Source organism: Ischnura elegans, chromosome 5, assembly GCF_921293095.1.
Source record: "Ischnura elegans chromosome 5, ioIscEleg1.1, whole genome shotgun sequence".
NCBI classification, from domain to species: Eukaryota; Metazoa; Arthropoda; class Insecta; order Odonata; family Coenagrionidae; genus Ischnura; species Ischnura elegans.
This window is the reverse complement of record NC_060250.1, coordinates 117,290,955-117,310,751: the sequence shown is the minus strand read 5'-3', so window position 1 is coordinate 117,310,751 and position 19,797 is coordinate 117,290,955. Positions and strand designations below refer to the sequence as shown.

Here is a 19,797-nt window from a genome sequence, read left to right as displayed (position 1 = left end):
TAATCGTCGTGACGTGTTTCGGAACTGGCCCAGCCGAAAATGCAGTCGGTAGCAGTGTTTCTCCTTGTCTTCCCACAACGGGGCGGGTCCGCCCTCATCCCCCTATCTTCGAACTTCCTCATCGGGCGACCTAGAGCACGGCCGAAGAAACCGAAGCCACCGCCGCCGTCGTCACCATACTCATCAAGGCCGCGTCCCCATTGACGATTTAAGCAAATGCCGGGAACAAACGGCCGCCACTTCCCTTACGGACTCCTAAGGCGACGCTTCGCAAGAGGTGGCGTAAGCGAGTTTGTGTGATTATTGTTCCATCCGACGACGCCCCAAACTGCAGCTGGTGGACAAGATCCCTACATCATCATCCGCACCCAAGAGAATTCCAAACGTAAGGGGTTTTTTTGAAACGAGCCTCGAGAAGTTTATTTGTCATTGTGTTGGAATGTTTCTTTCGGGGAAAAAAATGTTTCGGGATTGAGTTATTGAGCAGTTTGTGTTGTTTTTGTGAGGTATTTGGAAGGAAGGACATGGATAATTTAATTTCTACTCGAGAGATGTGCGACTATTTTCATTATCTCGTGAACTATCTTGTGAGTGTTGATACCAGTGTAGCATAAGAATAAATCACGTCAAGCTTGTGAAATAGCCTCGGAAAGGTGAAATTATAGCGGACACATTATTCCCACTCGACTGGCCTTTATTTCCGGACGTAATTTCTGTATTTAAGTTTTTAACTTAAGAGATAATTTTTGAAAGTGTCTGGGCCTGAAGGGAGAGTGATAGCCTAGCGGGTAGAGCGCTTGGCTGCTGATCGAGGGGTCCTAAGTTCAAATCCCGGATGAAGCATTCGACTATTAACCCAATCCTCGAAGTTGCTAGTTGGCCCAGAGGTTGGAACTGGATCCCCTTCCCTGAATGTGTGAAATTCACACGCATGTGACTTAGTTTGAAGTGAGCTCTACCCTCACCTATCTAAACCAACCTCCCGGTTGAATTACTGGCAATTGTGAGTTGAGCGAAAGATTATACCTAATTTCTTTCCGCGTAGACCCGGAAATGTCAAATATGAAAATTTTACCACAGGATTGTCTTCAAGGAAACATTTTAAAATGCAAATTAATGTTGATCAGGGTCTATTCTGAATACCTTGAACATTTAAAGATTATAGTCTAAGCTTTAGATAAGTTTTACGTCAGGAAAAAGACAAAAGTACTACGGGTCAAACGGTAATAAGGCTTGTTTCACACATATAAGGTTCCATTCGACACGGTATGGTTTCGATTCGTTTTCGTTAGCCGAAAACGAACTAACCTCTTCACACGCAAGCTGTAAATATCGGGTTTTTATTGGCTATGATCGGATAAATAACTTAATTTGAAATTTTATTCGCTTTTTTATTGTTATCTCCCAGTTTCAAGACAACAATATTCTGGTAAACTATGGCATAATATTTATTTTGTGCCAATGTTTTTGGAGATGTTACCCAGTGAAGCGCATCATGTCCCAGGAAAATGTTTTAATGACTTTTCTATTGTTCATTGTTCAGTGACGAATCAAGCAGAAATGTTTTTAACCAATAGGTAGAAATGTTTATACATCAGGCAGCAAGCGAAAGTGAACCTTGCATATGTCGACCCTGCCGTGCATACGTTGCCCTGGACACGAATCCGCGCCTATTTTAAATCTCATAAAACCGATTGGTGTCGTGGAGGGATGTTAGGTGATATACGATGTCCATCAGGTACGGAATATATGCCGTAAACACCTGTTTGCACATATCGGACCCCACCGATAACGAATGGAATACATGCAGTGACGAATGGAACCGTATGCGTGTGATACAATCCTGATCGTCGTCCTCACCGACCTACCCGGGAATCCTCACTGAGGAAAACAATTCCATGGGAGAAGAGTAATTCGCGTGGACTCCTATCATTAGACCCTAAGTTTGCGCCGAATACATTAACCAGGCAGACATCCAAGTGGATAGACGTTACTATGGATGCCTAATTTCTTATGATCATTGCACTGACACTGAGTGTGGGGTCCTGCTTCCAGTGTCTGTCGAGGCGAGTGAATTTACCTCTGTGGAATTTTTGCGTTTAGTGTGCATTCGCGATTTGATTAAAAAAACGTTGCAGAGTTTAGAAGTTATCGATAAGGTTCGTTAGAACTTCACGTCATATTCAATTATAATTTTTTAGTGATAAAATTGTTCACAAACATTTTAGTTACCAATTTAAAGCAGCGGTACGTAAAAACTTAGCGACGAATATTGCATTCGAACGTAGAAAATATATAAAGTATTAAAGAAGCGATGTATTACAAACTTGACATTGAAATATACATAATTTTAATGGAATTAAAGGACCTAGATAGCGTGGCGGTTTGTGCAGTTGTCTGGAAAGACAAAGGCCCATGTTTCGATGGCAAGTAATGTAAAAAAATTAAGTGTTGGTAAAGTCAGGGGCGCAACAAGGAATTAAGGCTAGGGGGGGCTTTAGGCGTAACTAATACTCGCGGGTCTGGGGGGTACAGAAAACCCACCAAAGTAAATAAGAGGTGCAGGGGCCCTCCCTGGAAATTTTTAACGATAAATGTTTCAAAATGGTGAGTTTTACGGCTGTGTGAATAGTTTCATATGCTTTCTTTGTGAGTCACCCGTCCCCCTAATATTAATTTCAGAAATTTTCACAAAAATATATTTTTTTAATTCTCTTAGCTCTGGGGGAGGAGGGGGTTTATCCCCCAACCGCGCCATTAGGAAATGTGACGGCTATAATTCTTTTATTATTGTCAGTGCGACAAGGAGAGTGCAAAGTTAAACGTTGGAAGAAGAATGTGTCAATGAATATGATGTCTGGAAATAAAATTAAGCGGGAGGAAGAAGCGGCAGAGGAGGAAATGATTGATTAAAGACAGTCTGGGAATGAGTCTGTGGAGTAGAGTATAGAGAATGTGCGAGAGCGGGTCTACTTAGCTTTGCTCCAAAGCGAGCAGAGACCGCTTCAGCCTAATGTGTGGTTGAATTGAAAACGTTACCGATGAGTTTAAGGTCCTGTTTGACTGCTTGTTTTGAGCGAAAATAGAAATAATTATATCTACTCGCACATTGTGGAAGGGAAGAGCACTGTATTATTATTTTCTTTTTCTACTTTGTATTACAACATCCTAAGTAGCTTTTTGTGCACTTTGATTGCTTTTATGGAGCTAAATTTCAAACTGCACCAAGTCATTTCCTGTAGTTAATTTCCTCATAAAAACTGACGAATTTTCGATGTAGTGTCGAGTTAGATTTTCTTCAGCTGAATAACATATCTCTTATAAGAATATTTATTTATCCTAAGTTGCTATGTTCTTCAAAATTTTAATCTATTCGATTTTATTAAAGTTGATTATTTTTATTTTAAATAATTATCTATTGATTCATCGTAATTCATGCCAAAACCCAGAAGAATTCCACCTCTCTTGAAATTCCTCTTCCAAAAACAAAATATTATTTTATAAAGGTTACAAGTAGTCATTTTTGTGATCACGTACATGTTTTTTACATTTTTCCAGATGTCCTTCCCATATGAAATAAAAAGTGTTGATCCTGAGTTGAACAAGGAGATACTATCCGTTTTCTCCGGAGAAAGACAGGGCTATTACCACGTGGGACCCAAGAAATATCTCCTGAATTCGTCTTACGCGAAAGAGGCGGCTCAATATTATAACGTGGAAGTGAGACCTGACGATGTATGGGTCGTCACATATCCAAGATCTGGTAAGCAAAATGTAGAGAAAGATTAATGATATCAGTATACCGTTTTTATATTTGTGCTTTACTTGTTGTATTCGTGATGTTATGGGATATTTCATTACAGAATAGCATGCTATCTAGAAGCCATTTGAGTAGTTATGACTGTGGAAGAAGCCCTATATATGATTTTTTATCCATTAACTTGGCATGTTTCCAACTTATCACGTCTGGATATTTTTATATTTTTAATCAAACGATTTTCTCTGGGCAATACATTTTATCTGAAGAATATAGTGAAAATCTTCTCAATCAAGTTGTTGGCTGAAATTAATGATTTTTGTTTTCCAATAGGAACCACTTGGACGCAAGAGCTGGTGTGGTTGCTTAATAATAACCTCGATTATGATAGAGCTTTGAAAGAAAGACTGAATGAAAGATTTCCATATCTCGAGTAAGTTCATAATGATTCCATGGGAATTTTTTTGGAAGATGTAGATTTAATTTTATGTAATTATTTTTCAGAATTAGTGTCCTTGTACACGAAGGATTCCGAAAGGACATAATTGAATACAATAATAATGACCCTGACTGCATTGAAGCACTTAAAAAAATGTGTGAGCCAGGCTACGAAGCTGTAAAGAAAATGGAATCTCCAAGGCACATCAAATCGCACTACCCTCTCAGCCTGTTACCGCCGAATCTCGTTGACACTTGCAAGGTAAGTAATTAATGCAACGTGCGACCATTAAATGTAATTGATTTTAATATCCAATGATTTTTTGTATAGAGTATGCATTATTGAATTCAAATTAATTTTTTCGAAGGTCATATACGTTGCGAGAAACCCAAGGGATGTGGCCGTATCTTATTATTATCAGAATCGGCTCTTAAAATTTATGGGCTTCGAAGCGGACTTTGCCAAGTTTTGGGATCTCTTCCAGCGAGACTCTGGTAAGCGGATGCTTTTTCAATTTTGTCCTTCATTCAGAACGGCCCTATCTGTTTGGAAAATAGCATCGGGTTCCATTTAAATGTTTTGCTCTTGCAGTTCTGTGGGCACCTTTCTGGAGTCACGTCGAGGAAGGATGGGAACTGAGAAACCACCCCAACATGCTATTTCTCTTCTATGAAGACATGAAAAAGGTAATACATGCGAACATTATAATTGGCATAATCTTATGCTGTAAAGGATAGAGTACTTGCAGTACTCATGTGAGGAGCCGTAAAACTTGGAAGCGGCTAAGGCGTCAAGCCACGCTTTTTTCTTTCGTTCAAGCATCCTAATATTCCCTTTACTATTTGTTAATTGTAGCCCTGAATGTTCTGTTTGATGTCGCCATTTCAACATGTGTTTGGCGGAGGGTGTTAGGACACCAGCCGTTGAAAAATAAAAATGAAATGGTCTACCGCCTAGCGTTCAATTAAACTCTTTATTGTTCGGTGGGAAAACAAAATTCCCAAAACTTTCTTTTCGGCAAAATATCTCTCATAATTTATCATACCTGTCGGACGTGAAACATAGTAAGGTTCCAATATAATTTTCTAGTTGTTGATCTGAAAGATATCCATTTTAAGTTGCTCCAGCATGAAAAAGGTAATGCATGCAAAAAATGGAATTGGCATAATCTTGTACTGTAAAGGATAAAGTCCATGCGTTCTTATGTATTTATAATTTTCTAGGTGTTGCTCTGAAAGATATCTATTTTAAATTGCTCCAGCAAGAAAAAGGTAATGCATGCGAAAAATGGAATGGGCATAATCTTGTACTGTAAAGGATAAAGTACATGCGTTAGTTCCTTATTTTGTTGGGAATAGTAAAACTTAACGCGAGAGCGTTTAATGATGCCAGGAGAGGCTTTGAGATACGCCTCTTCCTTTGGTTCAGACTTCCTTATATTCCTCTCACTAATTGTTAATTGGGCCTGCCATTTCGCTCGTAACGGCTCTGCTAGAGGAACGCTTTTAAGGAATTTTTCCGATGACCCGGTCAAGATTTCCGATTGGCGATGGAGAAAATCAATTTGGGAGAACGGGTGTGAGAAAGAGGTGGATCTTAATGAGGCGTCCATTTGGGAGGATACGATTCCGGGTAACGCAGAGGAAGGTGAAGGAAAAGAAGAGAGGATTACCTAGAATTGGGTGCTAAGTGGGAACTTCTGGTTCCACATTTTTGCATTTTGTGAAGTGGCTCTTTTCCCAATCTTATAGAGGGTAGGTCTATTCTCTTTGAAACAAACAGCATGCATAGGTGATACACTGGATTTCACTCTAATTGTTAAATTAGTAGTCCGAGAAAAACATTTTTCTCTTACATTTAAGGAATATCCCTTACCTCCCAATGGATTTGCTATGAAAAGAGTCATTTTCATACTCTCTACGATATGTTATGTTTCCAATTTAGTTGTCTTTTTTGTCGTCAGGGGCAACCAAATATCGCCAGACCAATTCCAACCCGCTTGCCTTGGCACCTTAGAGCGGGTATTAAGTTAGGTCAGACAATGAGAGGAAGTCAATTGGTTGGTTCCTTTCGGATATGAGACAGGAACTGTTCATGTATTTCATCAGCGAATTGTGAAACTTTTCTCAATAATTGGGCTATCAAGGATAGTTGGCTTTAGGGGTTCAAGCGAAGGATTTCCTCTGTGGAATTTTCTTATTTGTTCCCACTTGGTTCGTCTCAGTAGAAATTTACCGCTGGCTTGTCCGCGGTTATTTTCCAAAGCTCAGCAGAAGCGAACGCCATAGGGTTCAAAGTTCGGCGTTAATTTCCGTCTTGTGGTGCTATGCGCGCGAATATTTTTCTTTGTTATGGGCGGCAGCGAATACCGCATTGCTTTCGACAGCGACTCAAAGTTCGCGGGGGCATGGAGTACTGTTTCCAAGTGTCCTCTTCTAAGTACTCACGGAATATCTTCGGAGATGAAGCTTTTCGAAGATGAGGAGGAGCTTCTGGCTGTCTGTATACTGGAGTATGAGTCTCTTTTTATCGTTTTCTCCAGCGGAACTCGCATTATTAAGATCTTCATTGTTTATTTCAAGCACTGGGTACATAACACCAGGACCACGGTGTGCTATGGGGTCAGAGGTGCCCTCGTTTACAAACTGGACTTCATATGATTGTACTCTTCTGAATTACTTCTCTTTCTACGATTATTGTGTAATAATTTAACAATATTGGACACCCAAATTTGTGTAGGGTGGCTTTAGACGTTAATTTGAGCGTGCAAAGTGCTAAAAAAATGTATGAGACAGCGTAACGTGTCGAGCGTCTCTCTCCTGCTGAATCATCCAAAGTAATTACGTCTTTTGGTGTCTGCTCTTGTGTCGTCCTTGCAGTTAATTTCTTGTCTGGTTAGCTCAATTTATTCCTCAAGGTTTTGCCGTCGCGAAAACTCGATACACACAGCTTTGCTTGAATCTTTTGTTTACTTAAAAAATAATGCTTTCAAAGTTTACATCCTTTGATGTAAAAACGCAAAATTAAGAACCATAGCAACCGGATTTGTACACGAAGGGTGTGTTTAAATCAGGGCTCTTTCCAGCTGCTATAGTCGACTATAGCTCCATTTTCATATTGTTGGATGTATTTTGAACACATTTGCAGCATTAATATGCCAATAGTTCTGAAAATAGTATGGTGCTGTGAATATATTTTACTTTTACCTAGGATTGGTTATTACAGTGTACCTGATAGCATTTTTTGCGTTTATAGGACTTTATATTCTGATGAAATATGCATATTTGGTAGGTTTTGGTGTGGGTGTGAGGTAGTATATATGTATATGTAGATATAGAAGGTGCCAATGCAACCGTGTTGGAACTGGCCTGACTATATTTGGTCGACCCTGACGATGAGGACTAACTCCATACAGAGATTTTTGGATTTATGAATGCCTTTTCAGAAAAATGTAACGTAGAAATCCCGATTTTAAAAGCAATATTTGACGGAAGCCATTCGAAGGGATTCCAATAAGAGTTTCCGTGGAACTGAACTTTTATTTCATACCTCGATGAAACCTTCATTGGAAAAATTTAGTTTTTTTTTAAATCTTACTTTATCTTACTTGCCGTTGTCTGTAATGTTATTCCTCCTGTCTTCGTGATTTTGACTTGTATGTTATGACAGTCGTGATAAGTCAAAGGTTTGTCACCCATATGGTTTTTTTCCCGTTCTGAACGAGCTCGAAAATTACTTAATTGTCGCCACGCGCCCGCAGGAACTTGATTCACCGGCACAAAAAATAGAAATCAATCCAGTATTTGTAGCCTCAGTCTTAAAATGTTTAAATTCAGGTAAAGGTCATTCTTTTCTGAGCAAGGGTAAGATGATTGATAGTGGTGGTACTCAAGATATTAGTTTGCAGCAAAAGAGAGGAGGCTAAGACAAAGATTAACCTAGGAAAGAATTAGCTTGAAGAGGTGAAAGAGTTTTCTTACCTGGGACGCAGAATTACCAACGATGGACGAAGCAAGAAAGAAATAGTCAGTAGAATAGCGCAGGCGAAGAGGGCTTTCTACAAAAATAAAACTGAGAATGTAAGCATAGAAGTAAGAAAACAATTCATCAGATGCTACATATGAAGTATGTTTCTCTATGGAAGTGAGTGCTTGGACGTTGACAGCAGCAGATAGGTCAAGAGTGGAAGCATTCGAAATGTGGAAGAATGATGGAGATGAAATGGATTGACCGTGTGAGTAACGAGGAAGTGCTAAGAAGAGTGGGAGAAAAGAGAAGCCTCTTAAAATCCTTAAGCAGAAGACGGGACTTAGTAGGCCACATTTTGAGGCACGATGGCGTGATGAAGACAATTGTTGAATGACAAGTGAAAGGGAAATGGGTCAAGGGACGTCCCTGAATGAGTTACATGCAGCAGGTTATAAAGGATGTAAAAGAGAAGAGATGCGTCGCTATAAAAATGTTAGTGGATAGGAGAGAGAAATGGATAGCTGCGTCAAACCAATCTTAGCATTGTTGACTAATGATGATGACGATGGTACTCAGGTAGTTATGCCTCGTTCACATTACGATCGTCCGAGCCGTCGTCGGAACTATCGTGCATTCACACGACGATGGTTGAAACCTGTGCTGCTCTCTAGTGCTGACATCTAAAGTGAACGGGAAATTGATGATTAGCAAAGCTGTTGAGGAATGCATTGACAAGATGTTACTGTTTTCAACGTGTATTTACCGAATAATTTTTCTTCCGCTCATATTCTTCCTTCCTAGGACAAATCCATGAAAATAATAGAGCTTCACGAGCTTTTCGTCCTTCTCTTGTCGCTTCCGTTTCCGGTCTCCCAGCGCCTAACCATAGTAATGTGGCAACGTTCGGAACTACGTCAACTATAGTCAGGACTTGCATTCACACGGCTAGTTCGGTCAACTATAGTTAGGACGACGGCTCGGACTATCGTAATGTGAACGAGGCATTATGGAACTAGGACGAAAGGTGTTTCGAATTATCAAAGTACTGTTACACTCCTGTAAACTACGAGTATGACAGAGGATAGTAAGTTTGATGTCATTTCGGTAGTCGTCGTTTGATTTTCCTGAAAATCAGTCGCATTGGTAGCGTGATCGTAAAGTTTAGACTAAGCGACTCATATTTATCAAATGAACAAATTAGCATCATTATTTTAGCTTCAAATAATGCGTCAATATGACCAAGCGTTAAGCAACATAAAAATCGGTCGTAACTTTTCTCCGTCGCATTTAGTAATCATAAGTCAACAATCCTAAGATTGGTTTGATGTCGCTCTCCATTCCTCTCTCCCAACCACTAGCCTTTTCATAGTAACGTATTTCTTCTCTTTTACGTCCTTTATAACCTGTTCTATGTAACTCATACGAGTACGTCCCTTACCTGTCTTCCCATGTCTTCCGATTGGGCCATCATTCCTCATAATAGGGTCAACTAAGTTTTCTCGTCTTCTCCAAAAGGTTTTTACAATTTCTATTTTTGCCTACTCTTCTCAGTAATTTCTCGGCACTTTTTCATTACTTACATCTACGTTTGATAATATGGCATGATATTTGGAAGAGGACACTGACAACTGAGGTCATTTGCGCCGTAGGGAAGGGTAGGGATAGAAGTATGGAAAGAAACCCGGTGTCGGAAGTAGCCAGCTCTTAAGGAAACGCGCCTAGGTAAAGCTAGGTAAAGGTCCTACGTATAGGTAGCCATGGCTCAACGTCCCATCTAACGGACAGAATGTTGTGATGGAAGTGCTCTCCACAAAGCCCTCGAGTAGAGATCGAAAAATCTGTGAAAATTTTCCGCCACCTCTGGGATTTGAACCCGGGCCCACGGGATGGGAAGTCAACAATCCAGTGGCCACACCAACACGAACTTCATTAGATAAAATCCACTAGCCAGTGGCCAGTTCTAATTTTGGCCCACAATGCAGAAAATGCCTCTGCACGTTCAAGTGTCCCCAGTAGTCCTGACTAGAATTTCGTCATACGCAATTGAAGTGGAAGGAAAGATAAACCACGTTTGTTTACGTAAACAGATAGCGAAATAAGCACGTGATTCACATAGGAATCCCTCCCTTATCTTATGTTTGTCAATGTCATCCAAGTTTACCTCCTCTCCCTGTTCACTCCTCTCAATCTTTAGTCACGTGACTTTTCTCGCCAAGTCTTACTATACGAGAGTGGCTGTTTTATTTTTTTTTAATCATCATAAAAGAATATTTTCACCTGTATTCATCCATATTGCGAAGATTTTTACATTGAGCGCAGCAAACAATTTATCGAAGCAGATAATAATTTCCTTTACATTTTGAGCACTTCTGAGCCGTATGTGGCTCAACTGAAGGTTCTCTGCCTTTTACTTTTCCCATTTTCGCAATAAATATATACATTTAGCGAGTGTTAGTGTGCATACATATTATTCAAATTATTAAGTTATTGTTTTTGTTGTTATATCCTTCAAATACAGTTTAAACATGTTTAAATAAATCGATACCAGTACACCTGTCATCATATTAAAACTCCTCTTTTGAAAAAATAAAAATATTAATAAAATTGTAGAATATTAAACGTTCAATCACATGTAATTATAAATTCATAATGCCTATTCTTCTTCTCTAGTTTTCCATTTTTTCTCCGTTCTGCTTCGTTGCTTTCAAATTTTGTTCCTTATTTCGTTTTTTTAAGTTGTTTAGCTATTATTCTGTAAATCATTGATTTACCAAATTATGTGGTTTCACTGTTAATTCAGTCACCCTTACTAACGTATTGTCCATCCACTGTTGTATCCCAAAGAAGCAATGATTTTTTTAATACTTTTACAATATACGCTATGGCTTTCATTGCTGATGATTTGTAAATTGACTTTTCGAAACGACTTTTTAGGCTTTTGGTTTGAAGATTTCAGTACTGGTGAAAATTGCATAATTTCTTTCAGAAGTTTTTGTCGTATCCTCGCGCGATTCACCTTTACCGTAATTTTGAATAATTATTTCCCCTACATAATTCATTTTGAATGACTGAAATCTACGTCGTGCTTGATCGGAAACCCTTCTCTGTATTTTACCAACTTTGAGGTGCTAAATGTGATTAATGAGGGAGTCACTGGTTCTTAAGTTTACAGAGAAAAATCAATAGAAAACCCATATTGCTCACTTTCTACTGATGTTAGAGTGCTTCCCAAGTAGGGGAAACGTTTGTGTTTTTTTTTAAATTTTTTACAACGCAATGCCCATGACCAAATCATCCCCTTTGTTCCGTATAATTTCCGAATTTCATTTCCCATTACTCCTTTAAATTCGTCTGGGTGGTTGAATGAAAAAGGTGGATAGTTGTGATTAATTGCTCAGAATATTTAAAAACATTATCACCCTTCTCTTTATTCAGAGATTTACTTCCTTTGCTAGGGAGTTTGTGCAGCTTGCTTGGTAGCGTGCTTTTGATGTCTAACTATCCATCAGTTCGCAATCAGGATGTAGTTTTATCTAGCCAATGCAGAGCAAAGTTCATGAGGAAACAATCAGTTCATTTCACCGGGCTCCAAGCACGTGTCGTGAGACCCAAGTTGTGGATCTGAATCTCGTTGAGGAAAAATAAATTTGTCGTGGATATAACTATCATGAATAAACGGGTAATATATCTTCCTGTCGCTCGCTTGGCTGCGTAACACCTCAATCGTGATTTTTGTTACGGATGTGTCATTAGCAGACGTGATTTGATCAGCATAGTGATTCATGGTCGTGGAATTTTCATTACTGAGGATTACGCGTGTAGTATGACGCAAACCTATTGGCCTAAGTGTTACCCATTTTCACTTTCAAAAGAATTGAGTATAAATCTTTTTCCGATTCTTTACAATACGTTGTGTATTTGGATTGACGTCGTAAATTATTCGCTGTACCTATTGAAAAACCGATACTTATTGCTTTAGCTGAATCTTATATTTATGGCGAGAGTTTTTGGATCTCGAAGCAATCGTCAAGGGCGATCAACTCGAGTGATGCTGTCGACCCTTCACGGGGTGGCGTATTGTTCATGAAGCAAAAAATGCACGCGGAAGGAAAGTGGAATTCACCCTGGCCCGCAAACTTATTTTTTTTTAAGCCTCGGCGCCCTGAAATCCACAAAAAAAGTCATCCTCCAAGCGCGCGATTTTTTCCGAGCTCTCGTGCAGCAAGGCCAGCCGGAAAAAAAATCCTCAGGGCCTGAATTTTCGAGTCGAGGCCAAAGGTTCTCGAATCGAGACTTCGTGCCTCTGGGAGACTTTTCAGAACTCATTTCTTATTGTATTTTTTGTGAACTTGGTAAGACTTTATTACTGAATACAGTGTGGTATGTATGTATGTCATGCCAAGAACACGGCATGTAAAATACAAGGTTATCATTAAAGAATGAAGGAAGAAACGTGGTAAGAAAACAGGATTACTTACAGTTCATTTTTTTATATTTCGAATTTGTCGCTCAAGCATTTCTTTTACATAATTGAATTAAATTTCAATGTGTACGCCTTTAGTCGCTTGACAAGATAGACATAAGCCTACTCCTAATGAAAGGCGCCAATGGGGAAAATGATTTCCCATCCGACGGACGTAACCCTCCTCAAGGCATTCAAGTAGGGATAGGGCAGCCTCTGAAAAATCTTCCTATTAATTACTGAAACCGCATAACCGAATTCTTTTATAGCAACTATAAACATATAAAAATAAAGAATATGCTGGAGTTCAGGAAGAGTGATGGTCTAACGGGTTGGATAAGTGGCTACTAATTCAAATTCAGGGAATCAAAATCTGCTGCGGACTCATGTTTGAGTGTATCCTTCACTTTTTCTTGGACAAATCCTCGAAGTGCGAGGTGAGCTGGAAAGGAATGTCTCCCTACCCTTAAATGTTTGAAATTGGTACTCCTTGGGCCTAGTCCGGGGTGAGCTCTATCATTAACTAATTTAAGTTTAGTATTTTGTAAATATCGTTTTCTAAGATCTAAGTCAAGCTGACAATACAAGTATAAAAGTGAGGAAACACTCATGCTTCTAAGCATCAGATGCTACTGGAGCATGCTTCTCTAATGGGAGCGAGGCGTGGACGTTAATTGTTGCAGAGAAGTCAAGAGTGGAAGCATTTTAAATGTGATGCTAATGAAGAATGATGAAGATAAAATGGATTGATCGAGTAAGTAAAGAGAAAGTGCTGAGAAGAATGGGAGAAAAGAGAGTCTTCCTAAAACCTTAAGGAGAAGACGGGACAACTTAGTTGGCCACATTTTGAGGCACGATAGCCTGAAGAAGACTATCGTTGAAGGACAAGTGGAAGGGAAAAAGGGTAAGGGACGGCCCCGAATGAGTTACATAGGACAGGTTATAAAGGATATACCCAGGATGTTTTCATCCTCTGAACCCTACACCAACCGCATCGTGTTTTTCATTAATTGAAATGATTATTTCTTAAATTTTGATCACTGTGATCACTGATCAATAAAATAAATATAGGTCTTGTGTTTGTGACTATTGGAAGACATGCGTGGTGAATTATCTAGGAAAGATTGGAACCTAAACCTAGTACATTCAGTTGCCTTAGCTTAAGCAATTTTGGGAAATATTCGTGAAGTGTTTCGTTCACTGTTCGGATTAATACAATTGTTATTTAATAAGTTTTTCCTGCTGCACGATGGCTAAATAATCATCCGCATCTGATTATTTTCCCTTTAAATTACAGGTCTATTAAAAGATAATAAGGTTGGATATTATTCCAAATGTTAGTATGGAGCTCACATTTTTGTGTTCAATTCTCTCTTTTATGTCATTAATAATTCTTTCAATGTGAAAATTTAATTATTCTTTGAATGATAGCTCGAATGATTGATAAAATCAACCCCATCTCGGTAATTGTGGTACGTAGTCATCAATCTGAATGACACCTAATTTTCCCGTTTTCATGTTACCCATGTATTTTGAATTTTTGTTTTCAACGGAACTGTTCTAGCAAGTAATATTCTTTCTTTTCCAGCTTTAAAGTATCACTAAAATATTTATTCATGGTGCAGTATTTGATCTCACAGCATTATATTCATTCCACTTCACGCAGAATTTCTGATTAGTCTAGCGTCAGCGCTACCACGATGGCGAAAACATTCTGAACTTAAGTCAATCTTTTAATACTTCCTATGTCTATTTATAGTCACAGCTAATGAGTGGCATTGTATTTCAGGATCTTCCAGCAGCAATTAGAAAAGTCGCGGCATTTTTGAACAAGACATTAACAGATGATCAAGTGGCCAAGCTGGTCTCACACTTGGACATAAACAACTTCAAAAACAACCCCGCGATGAAGCAGATCCCCGATGTCATCAAGGGAATGGAGAGAGATGGTGAACCAGGATTTGTCAGGCAAGGTATGTTGTCTTTTGTTTCTTATGATTATTTAATTGTAACTTAATTTTGTTGCTTTATTTGGTTATTATTGGTGATGGGATTCTTGGAACATACACTTTATAATTTTAAGTGGCCATATCTTACGTATATTTGGTTACTTTGAAGATTGCTGTTGAAAATTTGGAATACATATTTAATTTCCATTTCTTCCATTTTTCATTGCATTTATTAACATCAAGTTATTTTTAAACTATAGAAATTGGCCGAAATCATAAAAATTCAAAATTGCGATAGAAAACCCACTGGATCGATTTGAATTTTGTGTCTTAAATCGAAAGATTTCATTGCACCGTACTGAATTCTGGTGAATGATTCTTTTCTTCTGATTTAGCCAGGGCTCGAAGATCCCTTAATTTTGTGTAATATTTACACTAATGTAGGGTAAAGTAAAAATATGCTTCTCCTATTCCTTTTAAGTGTCTTAAAGAGTTTCATCATGAAAATTAAGTAAAGAAATTGAGGAGCCACCGGATACTTTTCATTATCGGTTTTTAACCAAGAACTCGGAGATCTCTTACTTTTATGTCACATTTGCTGTAAACTAAGAGGAATGGAAAAATATGCACCTCCTATACTTTATAAGTGTCTCAAAGAATTCCATCATGGAAATTAAAACATGGAACTAGCTGAAGAGCTACACAGAAACGTACTAAGAGATATCCGGTCCTGTATTTCTATATAATACTGAAATATCTTCAGCCTCGTTTTTTCCCTCGGTGTTAAGGCTCTCCTTATGATTAATACTTTGCGTGCTGTTGGCGTAATATTACGCCAAGTGAAATCTTTCGATTTTTGCTTCGAACATAATATAACGCCATCCGTCTTTTGAAAAATAGTAGCCTGATATTGGAAAAAGCGGTACGAACCTCTAAATAAATTAATTAAAACGCAAAAGCAAAATTCATACTTTAAAATGATACCAAACGCTATTCATCACATCATAGGTTGGTTGTTGAGAAATGACACAAAAGTATTGAGAATGGCCACCACTGGAGTACAAATCTATAGTACTAAAGTCAGCACGATAAGTGTTAAAGTACATACTTGAGTGATAACCAAGCGTTGAGGTTATACATGCGACAGACGAAGGAATCTACGGCAAAAAGTTTGATACACCAACCATAAAGGCCGTTATACACGGGGCACGGAATTGCGCAGGTTAGAGCTGTATTAATTTCTAAAATGGCGAGGAATTGCGCGAATGCATGAACGAAATTAGAACAGGGGCTATTTTGCCGTCTCGCATCCGCGCATTCTCGCATGTGTTCTAGCAATTCACCGCTTTACACGACGCAATTTTGATTGCGCCTTCGCACGTACGTCAGATTGCGCAATTCCGTGGACCGTGTAAAACGGCCTTAAGATCGTGACCTACCCATATTTATTTGTCGTCCCTGATTTGCCAATGTGCCGCGCTGCCTTTTTTTGTTAGAGAAATCGATATCGCTTGAGTTATCCGCTTGTGGGATTCAACTGTTTTTATTCACGGGCAAAAAGAGGAGAGATTGAGTGTCTCTAGTTGCGATCGAATGGTTTTTGAAGGCGCTGGACCGTGGTAAAAAGGTTGGTAATCTAGCACCTTCTGCTGCATGGGCTATCCTAAAAAAAAAAACGCTTTCCTCCGTCAAGGATTCTCACTGTCCCCCGTACTAGGCAGGGAAAATGCAAAAACATCTGACCTCACATTTTCGAATTGGTATGGGATGTAATCCTCAAAGTCAATGAATTCGATTTTTCTCGTTATATCACGGAGGACATCGGTGAATATGAAGGCCTTCTTTTTTATAATGTTTATTCACGTGTAGGATCTCAGCATTTCCATTTTCCTTTGCGTAGTTTTTTTGTAATGGTTTTGGATTTTCTCTCTAGTGCCGTTGATTTGTTTCTAATAATTACTGATAAATTGTATCATAGAGAAAGGAAGAAGTGTCATGGCATAAGATATCCTCTCTCTCGTGTATGAATTTTATCATGTAAAGGAATTTATTTTGACGAAATGACACTGTTAATCAAGAGCATATAATTAAAGAATTTTTTTCGAGAGAAAATTTATTGGAGAAATCGCGTTGTCTGGCCATTATTCTATCCACAATTGCATTATTTTAATGTTTGGGTTTCATTATGACTAATCCTAAAAATATATCAGCAATGGAATTGCAAGAGTGAATATTTTGAGAATTGAGAAGTAAAGATGAGGAAGATATCTTTAAGATGGAAGCTTTGAGGCTCAAGGCCTCCAGAAATTTCTGAATATCTAATTATGGAGGCAATTGGTAGATACCTGATATCGTAGTTTTATTTATCGTGGATTGGTAGGTACTCTAACCGTAGGTTTTACCCTATCATACCTCAAAAACTATTAAATCGTATTACTATCACCATTGACCGTGTTATGAGTATTTAAATTAGAATATTTAATTATTATATTTAATACGAATATTTAGCTCTTGTGACGACGCCGGAGAAGTTATCGAATTAGAGCTACGTATAATAAAAACAATACCGAGAAAATGTGTGGATCTATTTCTATAAACGTCAACTTAAAAATTGAGGTAAAACCCGAAGTATAAGGGAGATTGCATGATTCATTGTGCAGTTATTGCCCCTTGCGAAACAACTCTCTGCTTCACATTCCGCGATTCCGTCTCTCCATCTCTCAACGCTCTCTGTTCTTCCGAATCCCCTCCTTGTTTAACTCCATCGCTTCGAAAATCCCTTCCCTGGACCTATTTTCCTCTGCTACTAGTTACAAAGCCACCTTAAAATACCATCTCAATAATTCACCATTGTCTAATCAATAGTGCCCCTTCTCACGTTTAAAAATTTTGTTTACTGTTACTTTTCATTTACTGTGCTATTGTTTGTTATCTTTTATATATTATTTCTTTAGGAACAGCCAATGTAAAGGCCTTTGTGCCGTTTTTGGTGATGAAATAAATAAATAAATAAATAAAGTGAAATCGAAAGGAAAAAATATTCGCCTAAAGTTGGACTCGAATCAGATTCCCACCAATTCTCGTCGAGTGCATCATACAATTGAGCTACATATCTTGATAGATTATGTGACTAAATCATTCGGCTTTGATTCGGATTGGCCTGGTGAATTCGACTGGAATGTAAAATTAGGCAGGGTATGTCTAAGCTAAGATGACTGGATTGAATAATTGCTTAAAATTATGATGTCATACTGTAGCATATATAAATTTTATCTTTGGTGAGGGGGAAGAGTTATTGCAAGGTTTTTTAATTAACTAATTTTATTTTAGTAGTTTAAAATAAGGACATCTCATGCTATTTTATATTTAAATCAAATGCGAAGTTGAAAAAATTATGGAAGCGCGAAGCACTTGAAGGTAGAAAGTAAAGGCCGCTATACATGGCGAATGATTTCATTCGCATGATCATTCAGCATGATCATGCGCATGATCATTCACCGTGTATAACGGAACAATTCGTGAATGAACCTTCATTCGCATGATCATTCAGTGAAAACTAGAAAACGTTCTATTTTGCTTGCATGATCCTATGAATGATCACGTGACCATTCAGCATGATCATTCACCGTGTATGGCGGCCTTAATGGCATGGAATTATGTAAGCGGGAGTAGCTTGCACCCTAATACTTCCCTTTTTGAGGGGGTGGGATAGGCATGTAAACGCCCCTGTGTCATATGGACTAATGATATTAGCCCCGCGATCAGTCCCATTCCAGGGAAACCAGTTGGTCCGCTGGCTGGTGAACATTCAAGACGATGAAGTCTTCTTGGGATATCAGCCGTGTCAAGATGGACATTGCTGCAAGATGGGCAGCAATGTCCATCTTGACCCGGCTGATTTCCCGATAAGACTTCATCAACGAGATTCGCCGGGAAAGTACCAGATCCTTCATAATTCAAAACGATCATCCCATCGGAGGGGCGGATGAAAGTCCAATTTCATTGCTTGTGCAAGCCCTTGTGAAAAATCAAAAATCTTATGTGTTGACCCCTAATTGACCCCTAATTTACCTTATATGTTGACCCCTGATTGACCCATGCAATGTTATTTCAGGAAAGACTGGATCATGGAGAGCTGAATTTACGCCAGAAATGAGTGCCAAAGCGGATGCTTGGATGAGGGAGCACGAGAAGCACACGGATCTGAGATTTCAGTTGTAACATAATTGTAAATATTTTCTCCTCAATGTGAAATGTGTGTGCATAGTGTAATCGCAAGGTGTCTCAGAATGCGATCAAATAAGTGTCGCATGTCGGATGTGTCGGTCATTTTTACATCATTGACTACTAAATGTTGCCTAGCGTTTTCCATTAAATTTTGTAGAAAATTTTGTACAAATTTGAATGTCAGCTATCATTGTGTATATATCTGTATATTAAACCAATATATGTCGTGATAGCATTTATTTGAGCGTTCTTCAATATTTTATGCCGATATGTTTTTATTATTTTATTGAATTTATTTATTAGATGTAATCCCAATGTATCGCTTAGAGGAAAAGATATATAATTTATTACGGTGTGAAGTAAAAATGATTGTGAAAGAATCTCATTCCAGCAGCAGATTAATCCTTTAACTATTGTGTCACTTTTCTACTGGTGAGCACAGAAGTGTGTTGAAGCTAGAAAAAACCATCACTCTACGTGTCTCTGACAATCCATTTCACTTATCACAGCACGCTAGGTTCTAATTGTGAATTACTCTTAATGTTTAGTTTCCATGGTGGATATTTAGGAAACGTGGTATCTTTGGCCGCTCTCATTCAGTTCTAATCTTTATTCAATGTGCTGCCTGACCGTTGGGCAATTTTCTGTGATAATGTAATTTCGTGCTACGAGACAACTGTGATGCTCAATATCCCGATCTTTATTATCTTCCATTTTATAAGTCGTGATGTGTGTGAACTTCTCTTACGTGTTTAATCTTCCATCAAGCTGACCAAAATGCTACAGCATACTACGCTGCGCTGGTGCTCTACTTTAACCTACACTTTTGCTAGTGTGTATTTACACCTGCAACTTTTCTATTTAGGGCTGGTTTTGTAATGTCTGGTTAACGCTAACCATAAGATGATACAGCTTTAAAATTAGCCTTGCGGTGGCTGAAAGTGATGGTTAGCTGCTGTATAAGATGAGACATCAAGCTATCCAGAGATTCCAT

At 38.5% G+C, this 19,797-nt stretch overlaps 1 protein-coding gene across 1 annotated transcript; it reads left to right on the top strand.

Moving 5' to 3' along the window:
* The first annotated feature begins 223 nt into the window (after positions 1-223).
* LOC124159452 (luciferin sulfotransferase-like) lies at positions 224-19,042 on the top strand. The gene is made up of 8 exons (XM_046535271.1): positions 224-385; positions 3,559-3,763; positions 4,091-4,190; positions 4,262-4,457; positions 4,564-4,690; positions 4,788-4,882; positions 14,417-14,600; positions 18,691-19,042. Exons 2-8 carry the CDS (start codon positions 3,559-3,561, stop codon positions 18,795-18,797), a joined length of 1,014 nt encoding a protein of 337 aa, XP_046391227.1. The 5' UTR covers positions 224-385; the 3' UTR covers positions 18,798-19,042.
* The last annotated feature ends 755 nt before the right edge of the window (positions 19,043-19,797 follow it).

Bases quoted from the DNA above. Each gene is read 5' to 3' on its own strand.
- LOC124159452 (XM_046535271.1), top strand. From the start codon at position 3,559: ATGTCCTTCCCATATGAAATAAAAAGTGTTGATCCTGAGTTGAACAAG. The intron at 3,764-4,090 runs GTAAGCAAAATG...GTTTTCCAATAG, and splicing joins CGTCACATATCCAAGATCTG to GAACCACTTGGACGCAAGAG. The intron at 14,601-18,690 runs GTATGTTGTCTT...ATGTTATTTCAG, and splicing joins ACCAGGATTTGTCAGGCAAG to GAAAGACTGGATCATGGAGA.